At 43.1% G+C, this 24,799-nt stretch overlaps 1 protein-coding gene across 4 annotated transcripts in view; it reads right to left on the bottom strand.

Annotated features, from left to right (window-relative positions):
* Positions 1-3,409: 3,409 nt before the first annotated feature.
* Positions 3,410-24,799, bottom strand: part of LOC147845417 (interferon-induced very large GTPase 1-like) — a 47,613-nt gene continuing 26,223 nt past the window's right edge. The window contains exons 1-2 of one of the 4 annotated variants that reach the window (XM_087243495.1): positions 23,482-23,639; positions 3,410-8,404 (exon numbers count right to left, since the gene is read on the bottom strand). In XM_087243495.1, coding sequence (XP_087099621.1) covers positions 3,629-8,332 — 4,704 coding nt within the window. In that variant the 5' untranslated portion in view covers positions 8,333-8,404; positions 23,482-23,639 and the 3' untranslated portion in view covers positions 3,410-3,628. Of the gene's footprint in view, positions 8,467-23,422; positions 23,640-24,799 lie in introns of those variants that run through there. The other 3 variants (XM_087243496.1, XM_087243494.1, XM_087243493.1) reach the window with 3 other exon arrangements.

A 24,799-nucleotide genomic window follows, 5' to 3' on the forward strand; every position in this document is an offset into this window, starting at 1 on the left:
AAAAACTACAGTAATTGAGTAATTTGTTTATATTGCTGTTGTTGTATTACTACATGAATGAGTTGTTCAGTTGTGAACATTTGACATTATGGCAACACAGTGCTTTCCCACACTTTATCCAGAAGAGGTCCTCCTCGAGCTCTGATTTAGAAAGCTTCGAGTAACAAACGTTTTTCCGATACAATTGAGTCGAGCGCTTCACTGGTTCAGAAAGCTTCATTTCAACATCACTACTCGTCTCTCTACACGTCACACTTATTCACGCTATAATCTCACCAGATTCACAAATTCACAGTTCTAAATATCGCACTATAATCACTGGGATAGGGAAAACAGGGACTCTCTCCATGCTTTGCCGCTCTGCCTCTTTATAAAGCCTGGAAGCTCAATCAACAGCAACCGATCCGATTTTCTCTGATTGAAAACAGGTGCGGCTGGTTTGGACCGCTGCTCAATGAGAGAGAGGGAGAGGCAGAGAGATTAATAAAACAAAAGGGGAGAGCAATAAGCTGCCACTCACACCAACAACTTATTACCTAAATACATCATAGGATGTAACAGCACATTCTGTACACCATGTGTTGTCTTGTGAACAAATTAGGGTTCCCACTCCTCACCAAGTGTCAATTCCCCTGACTTTTACTTACTAGAAACCTGAAATTCCATGACCTATAATAAATGAAAAAGCATGTCACTGTTGTGCTTTGCATAATAGCAAAATTGTATCGAGCTTGAATATACATTTTTTGAATGTAATAACGGGGCGAAGCAGTGGCGCTGTAGGTAGTGCTGTTGCCTCACAGCAAGAAGGTTGCTGGGTCGAACCTCGCCTCAGTTGGCATTTCTGTGTGGAGTTTGCATGTTCTCCCTGCCTTCGCGTGGGTTTCCTCCGGGTGTTCCGGTTTCCCCTAAGACATGCGGTACAGGTGATTTGGGTAGGCTAAATTGTCCGTAGTGTATGAGTGTGTGTGTGCATGTTTCTCAGAGATGGGTTGCGGCTGGAAGGGCATCCGCTGTGTAAAACTTGCTGGATAAGTTGGCGGTTCATTCTGCTGTGGCGACCCCGGATTAATAAAGGTACTAAGCCGACAAGAAAATGAATGAACGAGAAACACACTGTCCTTGAACAATCACCTTATTGTGGTTGAGGGATTTGATAACGCCCCTGGTAGGGTCATTCATTAATTTTCCTTCAGCTTAGCCCCTTATTCATAAGGGAATGAATAGTGGAACAGTAGAACGAAACACCAACTATTCCGGCCACCTCCTAGTAGGGTCTCCCAAGGCAAAAAAAAAAAAAATCCAAGTTGACAGGTCAGACTAAGTGCAATTCACAAACGTCTTATGAGCCAAACAAAATAGTGAACTGTGATGTTGCCTAGATATGGAATATCATCTTACTGGGAGGGAAGGAGCTTGATATTGTGCAGGAGGTTGAATGGTACCAACTAGAATTGGTCTAACCTCTGTGTACAGTTTGTGCTCAGGAACTCAACTTATTGAGAAGGGCTGGACCCTCTTCTACTCTGATGTTGCCCACAGTAAGAGGTGATGGGCTGGCGTGGGCTTACTAATTATTCCCCAAGGTCTCTTACTGTAGTTTGTGTTTAAGAGTACCTAAGAAAATAAATACTAAATGCGAAATACTTTGAGAATCCTTAATCTCACTGACACACCTTCCTTTGAGGAAGCAGAGATGGAGGATACAGCAGTTGACTTATCCATCACCCAAACTGAAGACACCAAAGTAGTCTGTAAGTGGAAAAAGGGTGCGGATGAGATCCACCCAGAGTACCTTAGGAAGGGGACCAGAGGATGTGTTCCAACTGCAGAGGGATCATGTTCCTCAGCCTAACTGAAAAAGTCTGTCTTGGCTCTGGAGAAGAAAATCCAACCGACATCGAACTCAGGAGGATCAGGGCCATGGAACACTGGTCTGGCTGTTTACCCTCTTTAGGATTCTCAATGGTTTGTGGGAGTTTGGCTGTCAAGTCCACATGTGCTGGAGGTGTTTCACATTGCCAGCAATGTCACATTTTCAAGTACATGATAGACTCCAGCAGAGCTGCCCTTTGTCATCAGTTTTGTTTATTTTGTTTATGAACAGAATTTCTAGGTGTAGCTCTGAGCCAGAGCGGGTCATGTTCAGGGACCACAAGATTTAATCTCTGCTATGTACGAATGACAAAGACGAATCACACCCACAAGTGAAAGGGCCATGGTGCTCAACCAGAAAAAGTTGGCTTGTCATCTACAGGTAGAAGTCCTTGCCCCCAGAGGAGGAGTTCCTTTTTCACTTGTATAGTAATAAGCTTTGGGTCATGACTGGGAGTGTACTCATGCTAGGCCATCCGAATCATGCCCGGGCACATTTGGCCCCCATTTCCTGGTTTGACAAGTCTGAGTGCTCCGTGCCATGCGTGGTTGGAAGAGATGGTCTAGAGAGCAGTTTGGTAGGGCTCAAGCACGGTATACTTGTAGTTAGGTGCAATGAGCGCCTGAGCGCTCACTAAAGATGTAAGATCACTTTTAAGGGACTACTACTTATGGATTTATTAATCATTCTTACTTTTTAATGAACGCGAACTGTCATAGTTTATTAAAGTGGCAAACCCCTTGCTGCACGTCAGCTGCACCTTCAGCAAACCTCCTAACACATGCAGCATGATGACTTCATTGATGAAGTAAGCATACTCTGGCTCGGAAGATAAAAATACAGTGTGAGTGTGGGCCGAGGGGGAGAGGAGAGGGGTGACAATCACACCCAGGCATGGTTCAAGACAACTCTGCCTAGTGTGAGCACACCCTGAAGTAAAAAGATATCAGATAAAATTGACCGAAATGAGCTTCCTTCATAGGGTGCACCCTCAGAAATAGGGCGAGGAGCTTGGAGTAGAGCCATGGCTCTTCACAAGAAATGCCAGTTGAAGTGGCACGGGCATCTGTTTTTTGGATGCCTCTTAAACTCTTGGCTAGGGAGTCTGGAGTTCCCTGCAGAAACTGCAGCTCCCATTACCCAGCTCTGGATAAATCGCAGGCAATGAATGTATGGATGTCCCAAACTCAACTTTAGATGTAACAAAATATACACACAATGTATCAGTTGAAAAGTGGAGAAACAGCTACAGAAATTTTCTAAAACACAATCCAGAGGTAATGTTCTGTAAAATCATGTATTTTATCCCCCCCCTCCTTTATTCCCTATATGCAGATGAGCTTTTTACTGTAGTCTGAACTAATGCAAAAAAAAAAAAAATAATAATAATTTTAACATGAATAAAACGATGAAAATTTAAATTTAAAAACCTGTCAAGTTTGGATAAAGGTTTTCCTCTACCAGTCAATACCACATATTAACTTCCACTTTGTTAGCAATATAATTAATAAAATATAAAGATAACCATTTAGGTTTTATGTTTAGAAATCATTTTATTTCTCCATCTGTAGTTTTAACTCGAGTACAGTTCATTTAAACATATTGCCATTATGAACATCTTTTGAAATGTTTTAATAACATTTACCAGTGTTAACAAATTACAAGACTTCTCTCGTGTTTTCTGAGAATGAACTATTTGAAGTGAGGAAAAAGAAACCCATTGCAATCTCTGAAATAAATTTATGTGTTCACTTAAATGTATTTGTCTAAGCTCTCAACAGTTTCTTGTTTTGAGTATTTTCTCCACCCATCTGGGATCTCACCACCCCCTTCAAATGTGTTATTGTAGTAATTCTCCAGATCTTTCTGGAATCTGCACACAAACCACTTCCAGTAGGGCAGTTCAGAGAGATCAGGAGTGATGCTCCAGTTGACATAATCTTCTCCTGCTGTTCTGTATTCTCTCCAAGGGATTTTTTTATCTAAGACGATAGAATAAAAACATCGATCACTGGCTACTGCTGATGAACAAATACTGATGGACAAGTTTGTTGTATGTCTGTAACTCATCCCTTTTAGTCCAGTATAACGATGGAAGGGAACATTGTGATCTCCTTTGTGATTTTCAATGGTGTTTGTACAAGTGGCTCCACAGAACGGACACTGAACCCAACAGCACTGACAGAAGTGATCAATCAGAAGCTCATCTGGCCTGAACTTATAGTCCAGCTTTACTGGAAATGTGTCTGTGTTGAATCTGCTGCTGATGTCTGACATTACAGCAGGAAGCTCTTGTCTGATCACATCTTCCAGGAGTGTGAAATCATCAACATCATCATGTTTGACTCCACTGAGGTCTTTTTCAGAGAAGATCAGCTGATCTGAGAGCTGCTGTGTGAAACTCTTCAACCACAAACCAACATCTCCACTGTTGACTTGAACATGTTCAGTAGATTGATGTGCTGCGTTCATGATCTTCTGCTGCAGGAGTTTAATGTTCTCCTTCATCTTGGGTAAAACACTGATGCTGAACTTATCTCTGATGTAGCGACTGACTTCATGTCTGATGAAACTCTTGTAGTGACCTCTGGGATAATGAATGTAGTTCATGTATTTGTCAAAGTCCTCCTCTTCTGCCAGTGTCTTCAGGATGTGTTTCTCCAGATTTGATCTGTTTCCATTTAGTGATTCACAGTTTGATTTCAGTTCATCTGCTAAATCTCTGGCAGTTTTCTTGTAGACGCTCTGCTCAATGGGCTCTCTCAGTTTCTGACAGATGATCTCAGCAATAATAGCAGCTGTTGTTGCTCCATGACAGTATTTCTGGAAAACACTATAGTACTCTTCTCTCTTCTTCTCCACATATATTTTAGGATCATTGGTTTCTCTGAACAGTCTGTGTTGGTCAATGATCATATCATTCTTACAGATGCTAAGACTTAAATCCATAATGAATTCATTCTTGAACGTATATGTCACTGGTCCTGCCTCATGTTCTGCTACTCTTGCTTTAATGTAATTTGTGAGTAGTTGAATGGAGCCGCTGTTGTAGCCCATTGTTGAAATGTTGAATGACTCAATCATTCTGTCTGTCTGCAGAGCAACATCACTGGCAAATAATCTAATTTGGGCTTCATCTGCTGGAGACAGAGTTCGGTTATATCCGATTCTTTCTTTAAATGTTGTGAATGCATCCTTGACAGCCTCTTTTATTCCTGTTTGTGTGGGCTTTTTAAAAATAATGTAATCCGAATAACTTGGAATGTTGAAAATGTTACACTCATTGTTCTCCTTCCAATGGTCTACAGGAATACTTTCATAGATGTCTCTGATGATCTCTCTGACATCTCTCATTATGTCAGTGTATTTGATTGGAAGAGTGTCTGTTTTGATCTTCTTCATACTCTGTTCCCAAAAAAACTCAAACATTTTCTTCAGGGTTTCTTCATCATTATTTGTTTTGTCTTTGAGTTTTAATGCAAGTTCTTTGCTCTTTTCATAGAGAGTGTTTTCATGAAGTTTCCTCTGAGCATATAATTTTGGGTTCAGGCTTTGCTGTTGAAGGATCTCATTTAATTTCCTTTTTGTTTCTCTCACAATGCTATGTTGAAGCTCTTTGATTTTGATTTCAAATGATGTTTTCCACTGAATCATTATATCATTATTTATGTTTTTTTCAAAGAATATGGACATAGATTTTTCCACTTCTTCACTGGTCTTCTTCAGTTCTTTTTGAAGAACAGTTTCCTCAACCTCACAAATAGTTTTATTTTTGATTTGGTTGTTTAGTCTGTCCTCAGTTTTCAACATGGCACTGCAAAGCCTCCAGGACCATTTGCTGTATTCAGTCTCCAGTTTCCTGTAGGCTGAAATCTCCAGGGAATTTCTGAAGCTGAAGACAAATCGTTCATTCAATAAAGCCTCCCAGAGATCTTTAATGCAATCTCTTATATCTTTCAGCATCATTCGACGTGATTTTGATGCATGAGACAAAACAGTTCTTTTTAGTTCTTGAATATCATCACAGTAGTTTGGGTTTGGTGGAGCCATTGGTGGACTGCCCTCCCAGAGCTGAGCAAAATATTTCACATCATTCTGAACATCAAATCTAATGACGTCACTGAAACAATCTGCAGAACTATTTTCTTCTTCAGCAGCGAGTTTTGTCATCTCATCCAGTTTCTCTAGCAGTCGTCTCCTACCCTCCATGTTTTTCTCTCCCGCTGTTATGTCTGAAACATTCTGATGCACAAACACACAACTGGGATTCAGTCTGACCTTCTTCATCCTCATGAAGGCCTGAGCAACAATCTGAAGAACGTCCTGCATCTCAGATGGGTTTTCTCCAAAGATATTGACCACTGTCAGATTTGCAAGACCAACAACAAATGTGGCCAATTCATTGTCATGATCTCTTGTTGATCTTCCGGCGAGTTCTAGAGCACGAAGACCCTCAGTATCAACAACCAGAATATAGTCACAGTTCATCTGTGTTTTCATCTCCTCAGACACTTTGACCAGCTGCATGAAAGCTCCTCTGGTGCACCTGCCAGCACTGACGGCAAACTGGAGTCCAAACATGGCGTTCAGCATGGTGGATTTCCCAGAGCTCTGAATTCCTAAAACTGACAGCACAAAGACTCTGGTCTGGTCTCCCAGTTTCTGGACGAGTTGATCAAAAACAGCAGAGATCCAGACCAGAGGAACATGAGCAGCATCTCCATCCATCAGCTCCAGTGGAAACCCAGAGATCATCATCTCTGCTGCGAGACTCGGGAGAGAAGAGAAGTGAACCGGCAGATCTTTCTTGTTCTGCTTCACAGATGAACATGATTCATAGATCTGACCGATCTCCCTCATGATGTGCTCCAGACCAAAGGCTGCAGCTTGAAGATCCTCAGATATTCTCTCAAGTTCAGTTTCTTCAGCTTTGAGTTGTTCAGGTTTATCATGATTTTTTTTTTGTTTCATGACCGTTGACACCTTTTCACAATATTTGTGGTGTAGAGCAGACAGGTCAGCTGATGTATGTTCATCCAGGATAATTTTGAGCCATCTGAGGAAAAACATCTTTTCTTGTTCATTATGTGAGTTAATTTCTTTAACGAAGACCTTTATGAAGACACTGATGTCAGACTCATGCTGCTGTTGACGGATTTTCTTCATTTCTGTTTGTTTTCTACTGATGTCCATTTCTATCTCATCTGCTTGAGGTCGATGTAGTTCTTTGTTCTTCTGACTCCACTGATGCCACAGTTTCCCCTGATGAGGCAGAAATGATTCTTTGATTTCTGTCAGTTTTTTCTCCTCCAGTAAACTGATCATCTGCTGTGCTGCTGCTCTTCCTCTCCTGCAGTCTTCATCATCTTCCTCATCTACTCTGATGTCTGAGTGTTTGGACACATCTTCAAGTCTGACAGTGGAAGAGGATTCTGAGAGACAATCACTTATAGCTCCTCTGAGTTCTTCAGATACTTCTGACTGATTTCTGTCTTTCAGACCGATCTTGTATTTCCCCTTCTTCATCTCAGTTACAGCAGACTCATCTTCAGTAAAAAGAAAGATAAGTGGCTTTTTGTTCTTGTACAGGCTTTGGATCATGTCTGTGCTCTTTTCATTCTTTTGAAGTTGCTGTAGAAGAAGCACATTGACTGAGGCCATCTCAGTGAGGATCTTCCACTGTTTCTCGTGGTCTCCTGCATCTCCATGTAGATTACAGAAGGCCACACAGTCACTGAATTTATCATCATTTGTTGCAGAAGGGCAGAACCAGGCGATCTCCACCACTCCATCCATCAGGACTCTGGATCTGCTGCTGCCTGGGCAGTTCCTGTGGAAGAACGTGTTGTGTTTGTCATTGATCAGACTGTTCATCAGCTGAGACTTGGATGAAGACACAGAGCCAAACCTGAAGAAAAACACCATTGGAGTTTGTGCCTTGTAGATCGTCTGGGTTTGACTGATGGTTTCATAGTTGGTGTTTCTAGTCTTCCAGCTCTTGTTGATTTGTCTGAATGTCCAGAGAGGAAACTCAATCTGTTGTGTTTCTGGATCAGGAACAAGCAGAGGCAGAGCGAACTGACACTGGGACAGTTTAGTGACCATCAGCTGCCTCAGGAAACCATCAGGAGAGTGAAACACAGCCATCTGAACATCCATCGGATGAATTCCTTCAGATTGACTTGATGTTTTGCTCTTAAAAACATCATTAAACATATCGCTTTCATTTTCAGATGTATCACTGACACTTAGCGTTGTTTGATTGGTCTCACTGTTAACTTTAGTTTTGATATGTCTTGCCCTGTAGTTGTTTATCAGTAGTTTTTGCATGAAAGTCTGAATCAGCTCTTCTTCATCACAGATTTCATGAGGCTGTGTTGAATGTTCATTAATCTGAAGAACATCTGCAGCTCTTAGTTTGAGTGGTAAATGGAGTCTTTGAAACAGTTGATTCATTTTTTCAGTCTTTTGCTTCAGCAGGTGTCGGTCTGGACTGACCCTTGGCCATCCAGTGTCTTTGCTTCTTTCCTAATAAAGAAATAAGTATTTGAATTAATTCGCAATAAACATTCTTTCACAGCAGTATATGCCTAATATTCAGTGTGTTGTATTTTTTAGCTGAGAATGAATTCAGTTTAAATTTATGGACTTGAGTTTAATTCGGTCTGAAAATATAGCATTTTTTAATTGCTGACAACTTAACAAGACGTATTGAATTGCTAAAACATCTGTGCCAGTTCCTTACAAAATTTGTTTATAAAACATCATTTCATGAGTTCACATTTACAGATGTTTAAGAAGAAAGCGTATTTGGCGTGCTGTCCAGGGAGAGGACTCTGAGCTCAAGAAAGACACCACAATTTGTGTTATTTCCCTTATCGAGAAACAGAAGATGGGGTTTAAGCGAAGTGCCTAGCCCGGCCCCAGAACATTCCCCAAAATTGCTATTTGGTTACAGGACAGCAGCCAGACACGAATGCGAACCCCCAAAGTTTGCTAGTGTTTAAAATCTGGAGGGGTGCTGTTAGGTTGGTGGCGGTGCATTGCAAGGTGTGAGTCTCCAGAGGACGCGGTCGCAGTGTAGGCAGAGGTGCATTGTATGCATCCCCAGCAGGAGCGGCCACTGCACTGATAGTGGTGCATAATAAGATGTGCGCCTTCCGTGGGAGCGATCGCTGTGCTTGCAGTGGTGCAGGATAAGGTGTGTGTCTCCCGTGGGAGCGGTCACTGCGCTTGAAGTGGTGCATAATAAGGTGTTAGTCTTCCGTAGGAGCGGCCACTGTGCTAGCAGTAGTGCATAATAAGGTGTGCATATCCTGTGGGAGCGGTCACTGCTCTAGCAGTGGTGCCTGAAAAGGTGTGCATCTCCCATTGGAACGGTCACAGCGCTTGCAGTGGTGCACTGTATGCGTCTTCAGCCGAAGCGATCGCTGCACTAATAGTGGTGCATAATAAGGTGTGCGTCTCCCATAGGAGCGGTCACTGCGCTAGCAGTGGTGCATGATGAGGTGTGTGTCTCCCATAGGAGCGGTCACTGCGCTAGCAGTGGTGCATGATGAGGTGTGTGTCTCCCATAGGAGCGGTCACTGCGCTAGCAGTGGTGCATGATGAGGTGTGTGTCTCACATAGGAGCGGTCACTGCGCTAGCAGTGGTGCAAAATAAGGTGTGCGTCTTCCGTGGGAGCGGTCACTGCGCTAGCAGTGGTGCATGATAAGGTGTGTCTCCCGTAGGAGCAGTCACTGCGTTAGCAGTGGTGCATAGTAAGGTCTGCGTCCTCCATAGGAGCAGTCACTGCACTAGCAGTGGTGCATAAGGTGTGCGTCTCCCATAGGAGTGGTCAGTGCGCTAGCAGTGGTGCATAATAAGGTGTGCGTCTCCCGTAGGAGCAGGCACTGTGCTGATATTGGTGCATCATAAGGTGTGCGTCTCCCGTAGGAGCGGTCACAGGGCTTGCAGTGGTGCATAATAACAAGGTGTGCATCTCCCATAGGACCAGTACTCTCATAGGAGCGGTCACTGTGTTAGCAGTGGTGCTTAGTAAGGTGTGCGTCTCCAGAAGGAGCAGTCACTGCTCTAGCAGTGGTGCATAATAAGGTGAGCGTCTCCAGAGGGAGCAGTCACTGCACTAGCAGGGGTGTATAATAAGGTGTGCATCTCCAGAGGGAGCAGTCACTGCACTAACAGGGGTGCATAATAAGGTGTGCGTCTCCAGAGGGAGCAGTCACTGCACTAGCAGGGGTGCATAATAAGGTGTGCGTCTCCAGAGGGAGCAGTCACTGCGCTAGCAGGGGTGCATAATAAGGTGTGCGTCTCCAGAGGGAGCAGTCACTGCACTAGCAGGGGTGCATAATAAGGTGTGTGCCTCCAGAGGGAGCAGTCACTGCACTAACAGGGGTGCATAATAAGGTGTGCGTCTTTAGAGGGAGCAGTCACTGCACTAGCAGGGGTGCATAATAAGGTGTGTGTCTCCAGAGGGAGCAGTCACTGCTCTAGCAGGGGTGCATAATAAGGTGTGCGTCTCCAGAGGGAGCAGTCACTGCTCTAGCAGGGGTGCATAATAAGGTGTGCGTCTCCAGAGGGAGCAGTCACTGCTCTAGCAGGGGTGCATAATAAGGTGTGCGTCTCCAGAGGGTCTCCAGAGCTATGAGCCGCACTGGGAAGTGAAAGTGAAACCTGTGCTATTATAATTGCTATTATTACCATGGTTTCCACTACATTCATTCTTCCATGGCGGGGCTCCGTGCCAAAACTACACGACTACATTACAGCTTGTCATTCAAAACATTTTATTTTTTTTATAATAGCGTACCAAATAATCGCACTAAAACCACCTAAATCATCAAATCTGATCTTGCGCGTGAATACTCTTTAAGAGTATTTGTTCCTGTTAGTTTAAATAATTAGTGGAGAAATGCATTTAGTTTTGCATTAAATGGGTTCATTTTGACCTGCAACAGAAGTTCATTTCATTGCTGTTTCTACATCATGTATCATGTACATCATGTTGTGTCTGTTATATCAGATAGCATTTGTAATAGAGGAGTAGAGAGGGTTAGCCTATTACCTGCTTTTCACCCACAAAGTAGGCCTACCTGAAATGTTTAATTAGAAAAGCTTCAATAATACATTGGACAGACCTTTAAAACACTTATTTCTTCCATTTGGGCTGCTGTTTTGCAAATGTCTGTAGATATTGGAGTGCTTTGCGCTTTGTCTCCGATGCATCAAGAACTTTCATTCACGTGCCAGCTGCATGCACAGAGGCGATGTGCACCGCTCCGTAAGATTATTCTTACAATGAGTTTGTTCTCCCATCCTTCAAACTGAGTTTCTTCCAAGGGGAATTCTTTAAGTGCTGCGAATAGTTTTAAAGCCCGTTGTGGTCAAAGTAGTTGATTAAATTAATACAAGTGAAACTGATGGGAGCATATTGATTGGCATTAACAGAAAATGATTTAGCCTAATATAAGCTACTCTGAAACTGTGAATATTTCACTGTAATTTCATATATTAACACTTTATTTAACAGACCAGTTTGTGTTTTAGTGCTGAATCATATAAGTGGACCTTGTTTTTATACTTTCTCCGTCTCACTCACAGCGAGATTAGGAGAGGGATTATTAAGTAAAACTGGCATCAGACGGTTTAATTTAGTCTGCAACAAACCTGCAGGAAAATGTCAGGCTTTAATTTAATAAAATTAATACATTTAATAAAAGACTGATTATTTTATCAACATTGTCAATAGTAGCCTACGGCAGATTTTCAAGATAAATCTTAATAATAAAAAGGAAAGGGCAATATTACACACGAATGCTCAAACAGCAAGCATGCTTTAGTTAGATTGTGCAGTCTGACATGTATACCTATAGGTCTGTTATTTTTTACTAAAGAAGATATATTATTTGAGTTTAGCACCAGAGCTATGCTGATGTGCCTATTTTGTGTGACACATTAAATATGGCTTTTTGAAATACTGATTTATTTTAGCATGCGTACAGAATACAGAACATAACAGAGCATCTTCATGCACCTGCAGTATTTTCAACAGCAAAATATATCATGTCTAGTCTGATTATTATAAACTCCTTCCCCTCTGTGTCCTCCTCTCAGCTGTTAGCTTTTGTAATCAGCGCTAGCGCTGATCACCAGTCACCTGTTCTCGCTTTACCTTTATTGGCATTCCTATATCCCTCCTTTTCATTCTCTTCGTTGTCAGTTTATCTTGTGCGTATCGTAAGTGCATCTTGCACGCAATTAACCTGTGTTTTTCTGTCCTGTCCTGTCTTGTCTTGTTCTCATGTGTGGTCCGTTGTGGGTACAAATGATATGATCCTGATTTTAGTGCGCTCTCATCATTGAATGTGCTCAGATTACCAACACCCTGAGGTCAGACGTTGTCATCGCAGTGGTGAGCTTACGGGACCATCCAGCCGGCTCATTCTCTTTCTCTCTCTCTCTCTCTCTGTCAAGTGGGTGGTGTTTGAGTTTCCTTCCTGAAGATCCAGCTCTGTGTGTTTTGCTATAAGACAGACTGCCTTGTTTGATCTTTTTCGTCATCAAAGAGCTTTGTTGAACTGCACCTTCGCCCTTATTCTGTTTCGTGGCAAAATAAAACTGAATGAACTAAATCCTGCTCTAGATCTTTTTCACCTAAATGACAAATATAGATTACAAAACAAAAACACTTACTGAATTGTTTTTAAGAACCGGAATAGGCTGTTTGTCCAATCTTTTTTTTTTTTTCGGTCAAATAAAAATGTCAGGCTACTGTGGTGTTTGTTCACCAAAAATAAGAATTAATGAACGAAAAGAGAAAGTGTAATATTTTGTTCATACTGCTAAATGCTACTGTTGTAGTTCAGCTGTAATTGTGTGTGTTCTGTACATATGCCTGTGATTGATTGTATACAGGGGGCGCTGCCGGGTTATATGTGAGTGCAGTGATCTACAAAGATAGAAGAGTGTGAGACAGTATCATGCTGCTGTAAAACCACTGAAGACTAATAAATCCTTTTTGCTTGGTTCAAAACGTTCTAGTGCCGTGTTTCAGTTAAGATCCAACGGATTTCCACTACCGGACACAACAGTTATTGCGTCGAGGATGGGATTTTTACCGTACAGAAACTGAGTTAGGAATAACTCCATTGAGGCCTGTGAACTGAGCGAGCATTTCGGAGGGTAAATTAGCAGCCTCGTAAAATGGCATATGGAAAGCCCGAGGATTTTCACTATGAAGAAAGTGAGGAACAATTCGACGCCTATTTGAAAAGGCTCGAACAGTATTTTGAAGCGAATGGATTAAAGGATACAGAGGAGAAGACAAAAGCGGTGTTTCTAACAATTGTGGGGAAGAGGACTCATAGTTTGTTGATGGACTTATGTACACCGGACAAACCATCGCAAAAGACCTATAAAGAACTGATTGATTTGTTAGAAACGCACTATGTGCCTCGAACGAATTTCATTGCAGAGAGATGCAAGTTCCATGCAAGGAATCAGCTGGAAGGTGAATCGATAAGTGAGTATGTGGCAAATTTAAGAAAATTGTCAGCCACTTGCAAGTTTGGACAGTTTCTGGAGGAAGCTCTACGCGATAGATTCGTGTGTGGAGTAAGAAGCATCGAGTTAAGAGATCGCCTGTTAACTGCTGCTCATTCTAGAGAATTAACCCTTGCACAGGCTGTGGAGATGGGTTTGGCATATGAAGTGACTGTTAAGAGAGCTCACAGCAGTTTTCCCAGAGGACTTTCAAAACACACGTTGTAGAAAGAAAAGGCGGTGGCAAATTGAACGTGAAAAATGCTAAACCATGCTACCGATGTAATGGAAGTGGACATAAACCCGAATGTTGCCGTTTCAAGGATGTTGAGTGCCGCGACTGTGGCAAGCGGGGGCATATCGCGCGCGCTTGCCGCGCACGTCTTAAAGAAAAGAACGACAGTAAGCCTGCCAAGCACCTGGATGCCTCTTTGTTGCCGAGTGAGGGTGCGCCTGATCCGGGGGTCGCGAGCAATAGTGAAAGTTATGCAGAGACGTTGCAGCGCCAACATGAAACTGTGAAACAATGAAACTCTCAATAGGCGAAGATGCCGGAGCACCTTGTCTCTGTGCACAGTCAATTACTCCCGCGAGTGGGCTAAAATCAGCCAGTCGTCGAGATAATTGAGCATACGGATGCCCACAAGCCAAAGGGGCACTAAGGCACCCTCCGCGAGTTTGGTGAAGACCCGCGGAGACAGAGAGAGCCCGAAGGGGAGGACCTTGTATTGCCACGCTCGACCTTTGAACGCAAACCGCAGAAACTGGCGGTGGCGCGGAAGAATGGAGACATGAAAATATGCGTCCTTCAGGTCTATAGCTGCAAACCAATCCTGAGGACAAACACATCGGAGGATGCGCTTCTGCGTAAGCATTCTGAACTGCAGCTTGTGAAGACAGCGGTTCAAAACGCGCAGATCTAGGATTGGCCATGACCCACCGCTCCTTTTGGGTACGATGAAGTACGGGCTGTAGAACCCGCTCTCTCTCTCTGCTGGAGGAACCGGCTCGATTGCATCCTTCGCCAGGAAGGCAGCAATCTCCTCTCGCAAGACAGGGGCGGACAGGGGGTAGACCCTGGTAAAATACACGCCCGTGACTTTGGGGGGCCATTTCGCGAACTGAATCGCGTAGCCGAGTCTGATTGTGGGTATGAGCCACCGTGAGGGGCTGGCCCGTGCTAACCAGGCAGGGAGAGCCCTCGCTAATGGCGTCATCGCTACAACTGCTGACGTACCAGAGGTGGGGCAGCGCGGAGCGGGTGTGCTGATCCGGGAAGCGCGAGGGTCCCGCGGAAGAGCTGGAGGAGAGCGATTCGCTCTGGCTCCGCGCTCTGGCTCCGCACCCGGACTCCGTAGAAGGGGCTCGGAGGCTGGCGGAGCATGTAGACCCTGCGACCTGAGAAGCCGCGCGTCCCAGACTGGTAGGGCTCCCAGCGCTCGTGAGCCACTGGCGGAGCGCACCGAACCTGTGAGCTAGAGAGCACAGTGTCTCAGACTGGCAGATTTCGGGCTGTCACATCCGGGGAATTGGAAAAGTGCCCTTTCATTTCATGGCAGTAAAAGGTGCCGTTGAAAATGGGGCCCCGCCCTCCAGCGGGGAAAGAGCAAGTTTCCTCTTCTCCAGATGACCTGTCCCAGGGACGCTTCGCGGTCCGTTGCCGGACTGCGTTCTGGGCAGGGGGGCGCGCCTGCTTCCGAGGTGCTCGACGCGCTCGCTTTGCCAGAGGCGTGTGTGAAGGCAGTGCAGCTCTCGTAGGCGGGCGCATTTGGCGAGGAGCAGGTATGGATGGCACGGTGGGCGGAGCGGGCTTACGGACCCGCTGATAAGACATCACCCATCAGACTGCTCTCTCACCGCTTCGAATTCCTGGGTGAATTCACAGACAGTGTCGCCATAAGTGAAGTTTATTCATAAACTAATTTCGAGAGGATCACGTGCTTATGATTTATCACGTCCAGTCTCGTATTTGCTAATCACTAATCTTCCAATCATATGAGCCCTAAGGCACCATAAATAGTCTAAGTTTTCAGTTCACTTTATCTTCGTTTGGAAGAAGCAGCTTCACCGTAGCTAGCTCCGTTGAAGAACCAACTCTAAACCAGCATGGACAACTAAAGCAGCAACAAGCTACAATCTTCAGGATCTTCATTTGGAAGAACGCTCTGCTCTGCTCATCAACTACAAAAGCTACAAGTGCTACAAGCTACAAAAGCTTCAAGCTACAATCTACAATATACAATCTAAAAGTTTCAATCTACAAGCTACAATATACAAGCTACAGCAACAACAACAACAACAACTACTATTGCTACCATTTCAAACAACTACAACTCCAACAATTTCATCAACAGCTTAAACAACAACACCAAAACCTTCCACTTCAAAGAGCCTCCACAATGCATCTGCTGTGTCTTCAACCTTATTTCCCAGCAAGATATAAGCCAAAACTCCAAAGCTATTGCAATAAAACGGAACCCTCACCTTCTCCTAGCAGTACACATGCTATCCATCGTTTAACAGATTGTTTGCTGGAATGTGTTCAGCAGAGCAGCAGCTCCAGCCACAAACAATGTTGAATTTGATCAACAAAATGGCCGCCAGGCTTTTTGCACCTTTTGCATGGCCTGACTGAAACTCCTTAAGCCAATAGCTGTAAAGATAAGCGTCTCCATCCAATGAGCTAAAAGACTGGAGATGGTCCCGCCCTCTCTCTTGACTCTGTTGCAAAGACCTTATGAATGAATAGGCCAGACACGCTTGTAAATTTAGTTAAAAAAAAAAAAATAAAATAATAATAATAAAATAAATAAATAAAAAAAATAAATAAATAAATAAATAAATAAATTTAAAAAAAATAATAATAAACAAATAAATAAATAAAATTCCATTTGACATTTTAACTTCTGAAAAGATTATTACCCAACCAGTAAATATTAACAAGCTATTGAAAAACATTATGCCATCAAGCACAGAAGTCCAATTGTAATACGCCAGCGACTCATGTGTTGATTTACAAGCGTCATATAAGATTATATAGCAAGTCAGTCGGATGTGAAAACGGCAAAGAAACAAACTTCCCACTTGACTGTTATAAATACAAATTTAAACTTCACTATCACTTCACATGCTCAGTCTTCAAGGGGTACCAGTTTTCCAGGACCACCAGACTAGCCATATCCCATGTCCTCAGCTCTCCATTCATCTGTCATCCCGTTAGGAGACGAACACCCACCCCTACCATCCTTGCACATCGTATCAATGAAGTCATCGGACCATGCATTATCAAAAGCGCTTCCATTTACAGCCGCCCATGCCCTTATTAAGATGCCTCGCATGGATATAAACTAAAACAATTTTCATGTCTGCCATACTTGTATTATTTTGCAAAGATTTAATTTCTGATTCTCTTTGTTTTTTCTATTTTAGAGATCATGACTGCTGGCTCCAGAAGCTGACCCTCATCCAACCTATTACACTCCACATCCTCTTCACAAAGGATACATTCCATTTTTCACTTTATCCAATCTGTCCTAACCTGCAGTCTGCAACCTCCGAACCTGAAACCGTCGATTATCTTATTAAAAAGAAATCGACAACAACTTCATGATTGGAACTCCAAGGCTCCTCCTTTTAATATCTCGCGCATTAGCCCCATTGGTGTCGCTACTCAAAAATGTTCTGGCAAAAACGCCTTGTAGTCGACCTTTCGTCCCAACACAATTGCTCCTTTCCTAGCATTAACAGCACTATCCCATTGGACGAATATTTACTTAACTACCACGACATTGATCAAGAGATCTCTCTCATAAAGATAGCAAGTCGTAACACCTGGCTAGCCAAAGAAGACATTTCCCCTACCTTTAAAATCATGCCAATCCACCCAGACTTCTGGCACCTTTTGGCATTTATTGGCGAAATCAATTCTATCTTTCGGATGCAAAAGCAGCCCAAAAAAAAAAAAAAAAAAAAAAAAAAAAAAATTTGACATGATGTCAGAAGCTTTATGCTGGATTCTGTCTAATATTTACGAAATACCATACCTCATTCACCTTCTAGACGATTTTCTTATTTCCCCCCCGTCATCTCCTCCAGCCAAACACCTAGCGATCACCCAGCAGGTTTTTGCTGATCTCGGAAGGACCCAGTACTTCAATCGAATTTCTGGGTATTAATCTAGACTCGCATAAATTCCAAGCACCCCTTCCTAAAGAGAAAATCATTCGAATAATTTCTCTATCCCAAATTTTCCTTGAAAAACAGATGTGCACACAACGAGAACTCCTACCAATTCTCGGCCATCTAAATTTCGCTATGCGCATTATTCCTTTCATTTCCCACCTCCTTCAATTATCCACCACAGTTCATGGTTTAGAAGAAACAATTTTTCTCTCCAAACCCAGTCGCGATGAACTTTGCTTATGGATCTCTTTCCTTAAGCAATGGAACGGCTGTTCCTTTTTCTACAGCGACTTGATTGCATCCCCTATTGACATCAACACATACACAGACGCTGCCCCTCCAATAAGTTACAGTGGCTAATATAAAGGACACTGGTTTGTCTCAACATGGCCAACCCAATTGTAATTCCATTCCAAAGACCAATGTTTTTCAGCCCTCTTCAAATTCTACCCTATCATCGCAGCAGCCATCCTGTGGGGGGACGAATGGTCTACATCTAGCATTCTCTTTCACTGCGATAACGAAGCTACAGTGCATTGCATTAACAAAGGGCGCTCCCACTCCCAATCGCTTATGCCATTTTTAAGACACCTTATCTGGATATCTGCTAAAAAACAATTTATCATGATTGCTGAACATGTACCTGGTTGCAAAAACCAAATCGCTGACTCTATCTCTCATTTCTCTTTGCAGATATTCTGGCAACTAGCCCCGGAAGCAGACCCTCACCCAACGCCGGTCCCTCCTTATTCAGTAACGATATTTCCATAAACCACCCACTTCATAATCTTCATCAAACTTCTCTATCTCTTATCCTACAAGCAATAGCTCCCAGAACCCTCAATGCATACCTCACAGCATGGAATTCGTTCAAACAATTCCATACCATGCTAGACAACCCATTACACTCCAAATTCTTACCTCATGCATCTACACCCTCTGTAAAGGTTACATTTCCTCTCATACAGCCCGCACCTTAGATGCTATGTTCAATCTAGCATTTTTTTGGGGGGTTTCTTAAATGTTCTGAATTAACAGTTACATCCAAATTTAACCCTCTACTCCACCCCACCATCTCAGATCTAGCTTTGCAAGACAGGGAAACTATCTCTTTCCTTATCAAACAAAGCAAAACAGATTAATTCCAGAGAGGACACTCTATCCTCATTTTCAATATTCCTTCACCTACACGCCCATTCCAAACCCTCTTAGCCTAGAAAATCTCAAGAGGCTAACCCACTGGCCCCGCTTTTTACTGATGACGCTAACCGTCCAGTATCTCGATTCTGGTTTCAAAAACACCTTAAAGAAATCTTTCGCCTATCAGGTTTTTTCCCAGAGCCCTTTTCCAGCCACTCATTCAGGATTGGCGCAGCCACTACAACGGGCTCTCACACCATCAGATCCAGACCCTTGGTCGCTGGTCTTCTGAAGCTTTCAAATCTTGTATACGTCTCAGTAAATACCACCTCAAGAAAGCCCAACAGGCTTTAACCAACCCCCAAGCACCTCCTCACACGGCTCCAACTCAAAAAGGTGTCTAACAGAGCCTCGACTCTCGCAAGAGTCATCCAAACCAAACCCCGCAGAAGCCAATTGTCCACCCATGGCACCCTTACATGTTTGCCAAGGACTCCCTCAAGGGCCATTGCAGTTAGCATCTTCTGCAATCACCAATAGCTATTTACAGATGCAGACGTTTGTATCCACATGTTCTTTGCGCATTTACTGCGTTTGTACATATGTATTATATTTGTGCTTGTTCCCTTCTTCCAACTTTTCCAAATCTTTTATCCTTATAACCCTACTTTTCAGCCTCTCGTTCCTTTCTTCTCTACACTCCACTCCCAACTAATCTATTTTACACTCTACCTCTAATGATCTTGTTTCTCCTGTCTAGACTCTTCAGACACCCGAAGGGGCCCCCTTGAGCTCCAACTCTCGCAGGATTCGGCCATAGCCGCCACAGTCCTTTCTTCTTCACGATGTTACCTATTCTTTTTCCGCCTAGACTCTTTCTCCAAGCTCCAAACCCCGCAGGGGTCCGCTCAAGCTAAAACTTCTTCACTCTACTTCAACTACCTCTCTTCTCCTTATGACTCACCCTCTAGCTCTGACCCCCCAGGGGTCGCTCCGAGCCCCAATCTCTCGCAAGAGTTATCCAAATCCTCTTTCCCACTCACTGATATCTATCTCCTCCTATCCGCAATCTACCCTCAAGCTCTGACCTCCACAAAGGTCGCTCAGAGCTCCAACTCTCACAAGAGTTACTCTCTTCCACTCACTGCTACCTATCTCCCCCTATCTACACTCTACCCCCAAGCTCTGACCTCCACAGAGGTCGCTTCAAGCTCCAACTCTCGCAAGAGTTACTCTCTTCCACTCATTGCTCCTCCCAGCTACACTCTACCCTCAAGCTCAAACCTCCGCAGAGGTCACTCCTATCTACACCCTACCCTCAAGCTCAAACCTCCGCAGAGGTCACTCCTATCTACACCCTACCCTCAAGCTCAAACCTCCGCAGAGGTCACTCCTATCTACACCCTACCTTTAAGCTCAAACCTCCGCAGAGGTCGCTCCTAGCTACACTCTACCCTCAAGCTCAAACCTCCGCAGAGGTCACTCCTATCTACACTCTATCCTCAAGCTCAAACCTCCGCAGAGGTCACTCCTATCTACACCCTACCCTCAAGCTCAAACCTCCGCAGAGGTCACTCCTATCTACACCCTACCTTCAAGCTCAAACCTCCGCAGAGGTCGTTCCTATCTACACCCTACCCTCAAGCTCAAACCTCCGCAGAGGTCACTCCTATCTACACCCTACCCTCAAGCTCAAACCTCCGCAGAGGTCACTCCTATCTACACCCTACCTTCAAGCTCAAACCTCCGCAGAGGTCGCTCCTATCTACACCCTACCCTCAAGCTCAAACCTCCGCAGAGGTCACTCCTATCTACACCCTACCTTCAAGCTCAAACCTCCGCAGAGGTCGCTCCTATCTACACCCTACCCTCAAGCTCTAACCTCCGCAGAGGTCACTCCTATCTACACCCTACCCTCAAGCTCTAACCTCCGCAGAGGTCACTCCTATCTACACTCTACCCTCAAGCTCAAACCTCCGCAGAGGTCACTCCTATCTACACTCTACCCTCAAGCTCAAACCTCCGCAGAGGTCACTCCTATCTACACCCTACCCTCAAGCTCAAACCTCCGCAGAGGTCACTCCTATCTACACCCTACCTTCAAGCTCAAACCTCCGCAGAGGTCGCTCCTATCTACACCCTACCCTCAAGCTCAAACCTCCGCAGAGGTCACTCCTATCTACACCCTACCTTCAAGCTCAAACCTCCGCAGAGGTCGCTCCTATCTACACCCTACCCTCAAGCTCTAACCTCCGCAGAGGTCACTCCTATCTACACCCTACCCTCAAGCTCTAACCTCCGCAGAGGCCGCTCTAAACTCAAACTCTCACAAAAGCTCCATCTTTCGTAAGAGCTACTCTCCTCCACTCACTGCTCCATACCTTCACTCTACTCTGGCCCCCGCAGGGGTCACTTAGAGCTCCAACTCCCACAAGATTCACTCAAAGTTCTCTTTTCACTGCTTCAAACCACCTATTCTCCCCTTCTTCTCAACCCCGAAAACCATGACCCCCGCAGGGGTTCCTTCAAACTCTAACTCCAGCAAGAGTTATTAGAATCCTCTTTTCACCCTTATTAATCCTATCTAATTAATGCCCATGCATTTAACCTTTTTCCTTCTATTATATCCAGCAGCCGGATATAGCTCTAAATTTCCTGCCTTTTGGGGGGTTTTTTCTTCGAATACGCGGCTGCTGTCCCGAGCGATTAATTTCTGCATTTTGGGGAGTTCTGAGATCCACCGAGCTCAGGCTCCCTTCTTGCTCTGCCAACGGGAGGAAGCCCCGGGCTCGAGGAGCCCTTGAGCTCGGGGCTCTCTCCCGGGACAGCATGCCAAATAAGCTTTGTAAATCATCAGCTAAGTGTGAACTCTTGAAGTGAAGTTTATTCATAAACTAATTTCGAGAGGATCACGTGCTTATGATTTATCACGTCCAGTCTCGTATTTGCTAATCACTAATCTTCCAATCATATGAGCCCTAAGGCACCATAAATAGTCTAAGTTTTCAGTTCACTTTATCTTCGTTTGGAAGAAAACCCCCCTCCTCCCCTATTCTCCTCCTTTACCTGCAATTGGGCGGCACGGCGGTCCAGTGGTTAGCACTGTGAACCACACAGCAAGAATACTGCCGGTCCTAGTTCGATAGGACTGGTGAGTGTTTCTGTGGGGAGTTTGTATGTCCTTCCCGTGTCCGCGTGGGTTTTCCCCGGGCTCTCCGGTTTCCTCCCACCATCCAAAGACATTCAACATACTTAACAATCAAGCTTGTCTAATTCCTTACGTTCCCTTAGCTACAGCGGCAGGGGAGTTCTGAGATCCACCGAGCTCAGGCTCCCTTCTTGCTCTGCCAACGGGAGGAAGCCCCGGGCTCGAGGAGCCCTTGAGCTCGGGGCTCTCTCCCGGGACAGCATGCCAAATAAGCTTTGTAAATCATCAGCTAAGTGTGAACTCTTGAAACATAAAAAGAGATAATTTGTTTTCGACCTGAATTTTTTAATGCACAAGTAGACATATCAAGCTTAATATAGATATCATAAATCATCATCTTTGTTGAGTATTTGCTGAGTTTCCTTTCATTTTATTGACGTGTTTTTCTGACCACAGTCTGCTCGCGCCTCAGACGCTTGTAATAACAATGATTCGTGGGCGTGGTCTAATTAAAACTAATGAGATCAGACTGAGAAACTAGACATAGCATTGGTTTCATACTGATTACTTTATCAAGCAAGGTTTGTTTTCAACATGCATAGCTGCATTTAAAAGTAGACACTTCAAGCTTTCTAGAAATACATGTCTCGTCTCTGTGCGTTTTGTATTCGCGGCGTTTCAGCTCATTTTACTGACACGTTTCTAAAAGCAGTTCATGGAGAGAGAAAAGACAATATGCCCACACTGTTTGTTTTCCTTATTTTGCAAAAGCACACACGTTTGTTGTTGTGAGTGTACACAACTAAAAGTAGACACATAACAGATTTAATTCAAGTATTGATCTTATCTGTACGATCAAAACTGAAAGTGTAATTTAAGTTCATTTCAGCAGTTTAATGACACCACAGGTCAAAACGTGTATATGCGGTCTTCGACCCCAGAGGGTTAACTCTACAGTACTTTAGTTTGCAATACCAAAATTTATTTGAACCAATATTTAGGCATTTTGCAGAAACTTTCAGTTAAAGCAATGTCTTGATGATTTAATTAAATACATCAAATTATAAAATCTACATACAAACCTAATCCACACCACCAAAAATGTGTTTTTTTTTTATTGTACAAAATACTTAAATACTTTTTAAATCCTTTTAATGATTGAGGATGTTTCCAAAGATATCACTGAAAGATTGTTAACTTCTGAAAGAAAAAATCATTATCATTTAAACAGACCATTTTAAACCTATTTGATTTTAAACATGACAATAATATGTACAAGAATTCTGGAAACCAAACCTTATCGATGTTCATTAACTTTGCATAGAGACACACATATCTTTGTTGTAACTCTCCATAGCTATACTGATTTTTATTTGGTACATTCTTTATATTCTGTTCTCTTTCCCAACTCCGATAGAAAACAATCTGCATTTTTACATTTTCAAAATACTTAATTTTAGATTACTTGTGAGCAGTTTTTCTCATGAGGACTAAATTAATGGTCCCACAAGATCAAAATTGACTGTTACTATACCTGAGAGGGTATTTTAATAATATTAAGTTATATTTATTTATAAACAAATTAGGTCTCACCTAATAATGTAGTCTTTCTTCTCAGTATCTTCAATTCGCTTATGAGCAGCAAAACAAAGTGTCCAGTCAAACATGCGTCGTTTATAATAATGAAAATTCCCCTGATGTGGCTGATAGGAGAAATTGAAAGTGTTTTTGTCTTCTGGTTGCAAGACTAGGCTTGACAAAAAATGCATTCTAAGTCTTGAGTAAAGTTATTGCCTGTTGCACCATCTGGGCGTAATGCACATTTGAATGGAAACCTTCGACATGTGTTCTAAGAAGGGCTTTACATTAACTTTTTTGATCACCAGCAACTGTGGCTAGTGGATTTCCAACATTACTAGTCACTTGCCATTTTTACTAGCTACAATTTTGTTGTTTGGAAAATATATTTTATATGAATAAATGTGTCTTTGACATGTTAAAATGACTTGATTTAGATGTTGTGTTGTACACATGCCTCCTAATTTACTTCACTGTTTGTGTGTGTTGTGTATGAGCTTGCTCACTGTGCATGAGCAAATGGATTGTGTCGCATTGCAATTGGTTTTTATTTCAAATAACTTTTTAGGGCTCAGAATAAAGGTTTTACCAAATTCATCTCAAAGCACACCAAAAAGAAATATTTATTTCTTAGCCACATATTTAAATGTGTCAAAACAACTTTTTATTCAACAAAACTGTTTTTTTTATGAACATTTAAAAAGATCTATTGTCATACATGTAAAATATGCACAGTAATCTTTCCTGGCTAAAGGTCCCAGATCAGCAGTTACTACACACAAATGGGTAGTAAATCTAATAATAAAAAAATGTTATTGTAAAGGATGATAAATAAACTATATTAACAAAAATAACTGTAAGCAAAAGAAAGCAGGTAACAACATACCACGAGGGATAATGAAAGGATGATCACGTGCCTGAGAATAATTAAAAGTAAAGCAGTGACTGCTGTTGTTGCTTACAAATATATATATTTTTCAATCTTGAGCTCTTAAAAGCAGTAGGACTGTGGGTACACGAGCTTCGTTTTTTCTCTAGTCTTTTTCAAAGAGAACCGATCGCAAGTAAACGGGTGCGCGTGCGCTTTTTAACAGTCACGCGCATCACATCACCTGTGCGCGCGAGTAATCATCCTCTCATACGGTATTCACCTGCTTTGTCTCGAACGAAATGTTATTGTTTTCAGTCGTGCTGCTTCTCGATTTTAAGATCACATTTGCACGCATATTGGGCCATCCTCATTGTCGAACCCTGCTTTAAGAAAACTACAATGTAAAAATTATTTCCAACCTGCCAAAGTGGCTAGTGGGAGCGGCTGTCTAACCCGCCAAAG

This window comes from Danio rerio, chromosome 3, assembly GCF_052040795.2.
Source record: "Danio rerio strain M-AB ecotype USA chromosome 3, GRCz13ab, whole genome shotgun sequence".
Lineage (NCBI taxonomy): Eukaryota > Metazoa > Chordata > Actinopteri > Cypriniformes > Danionidae > Danio > Danio rerio.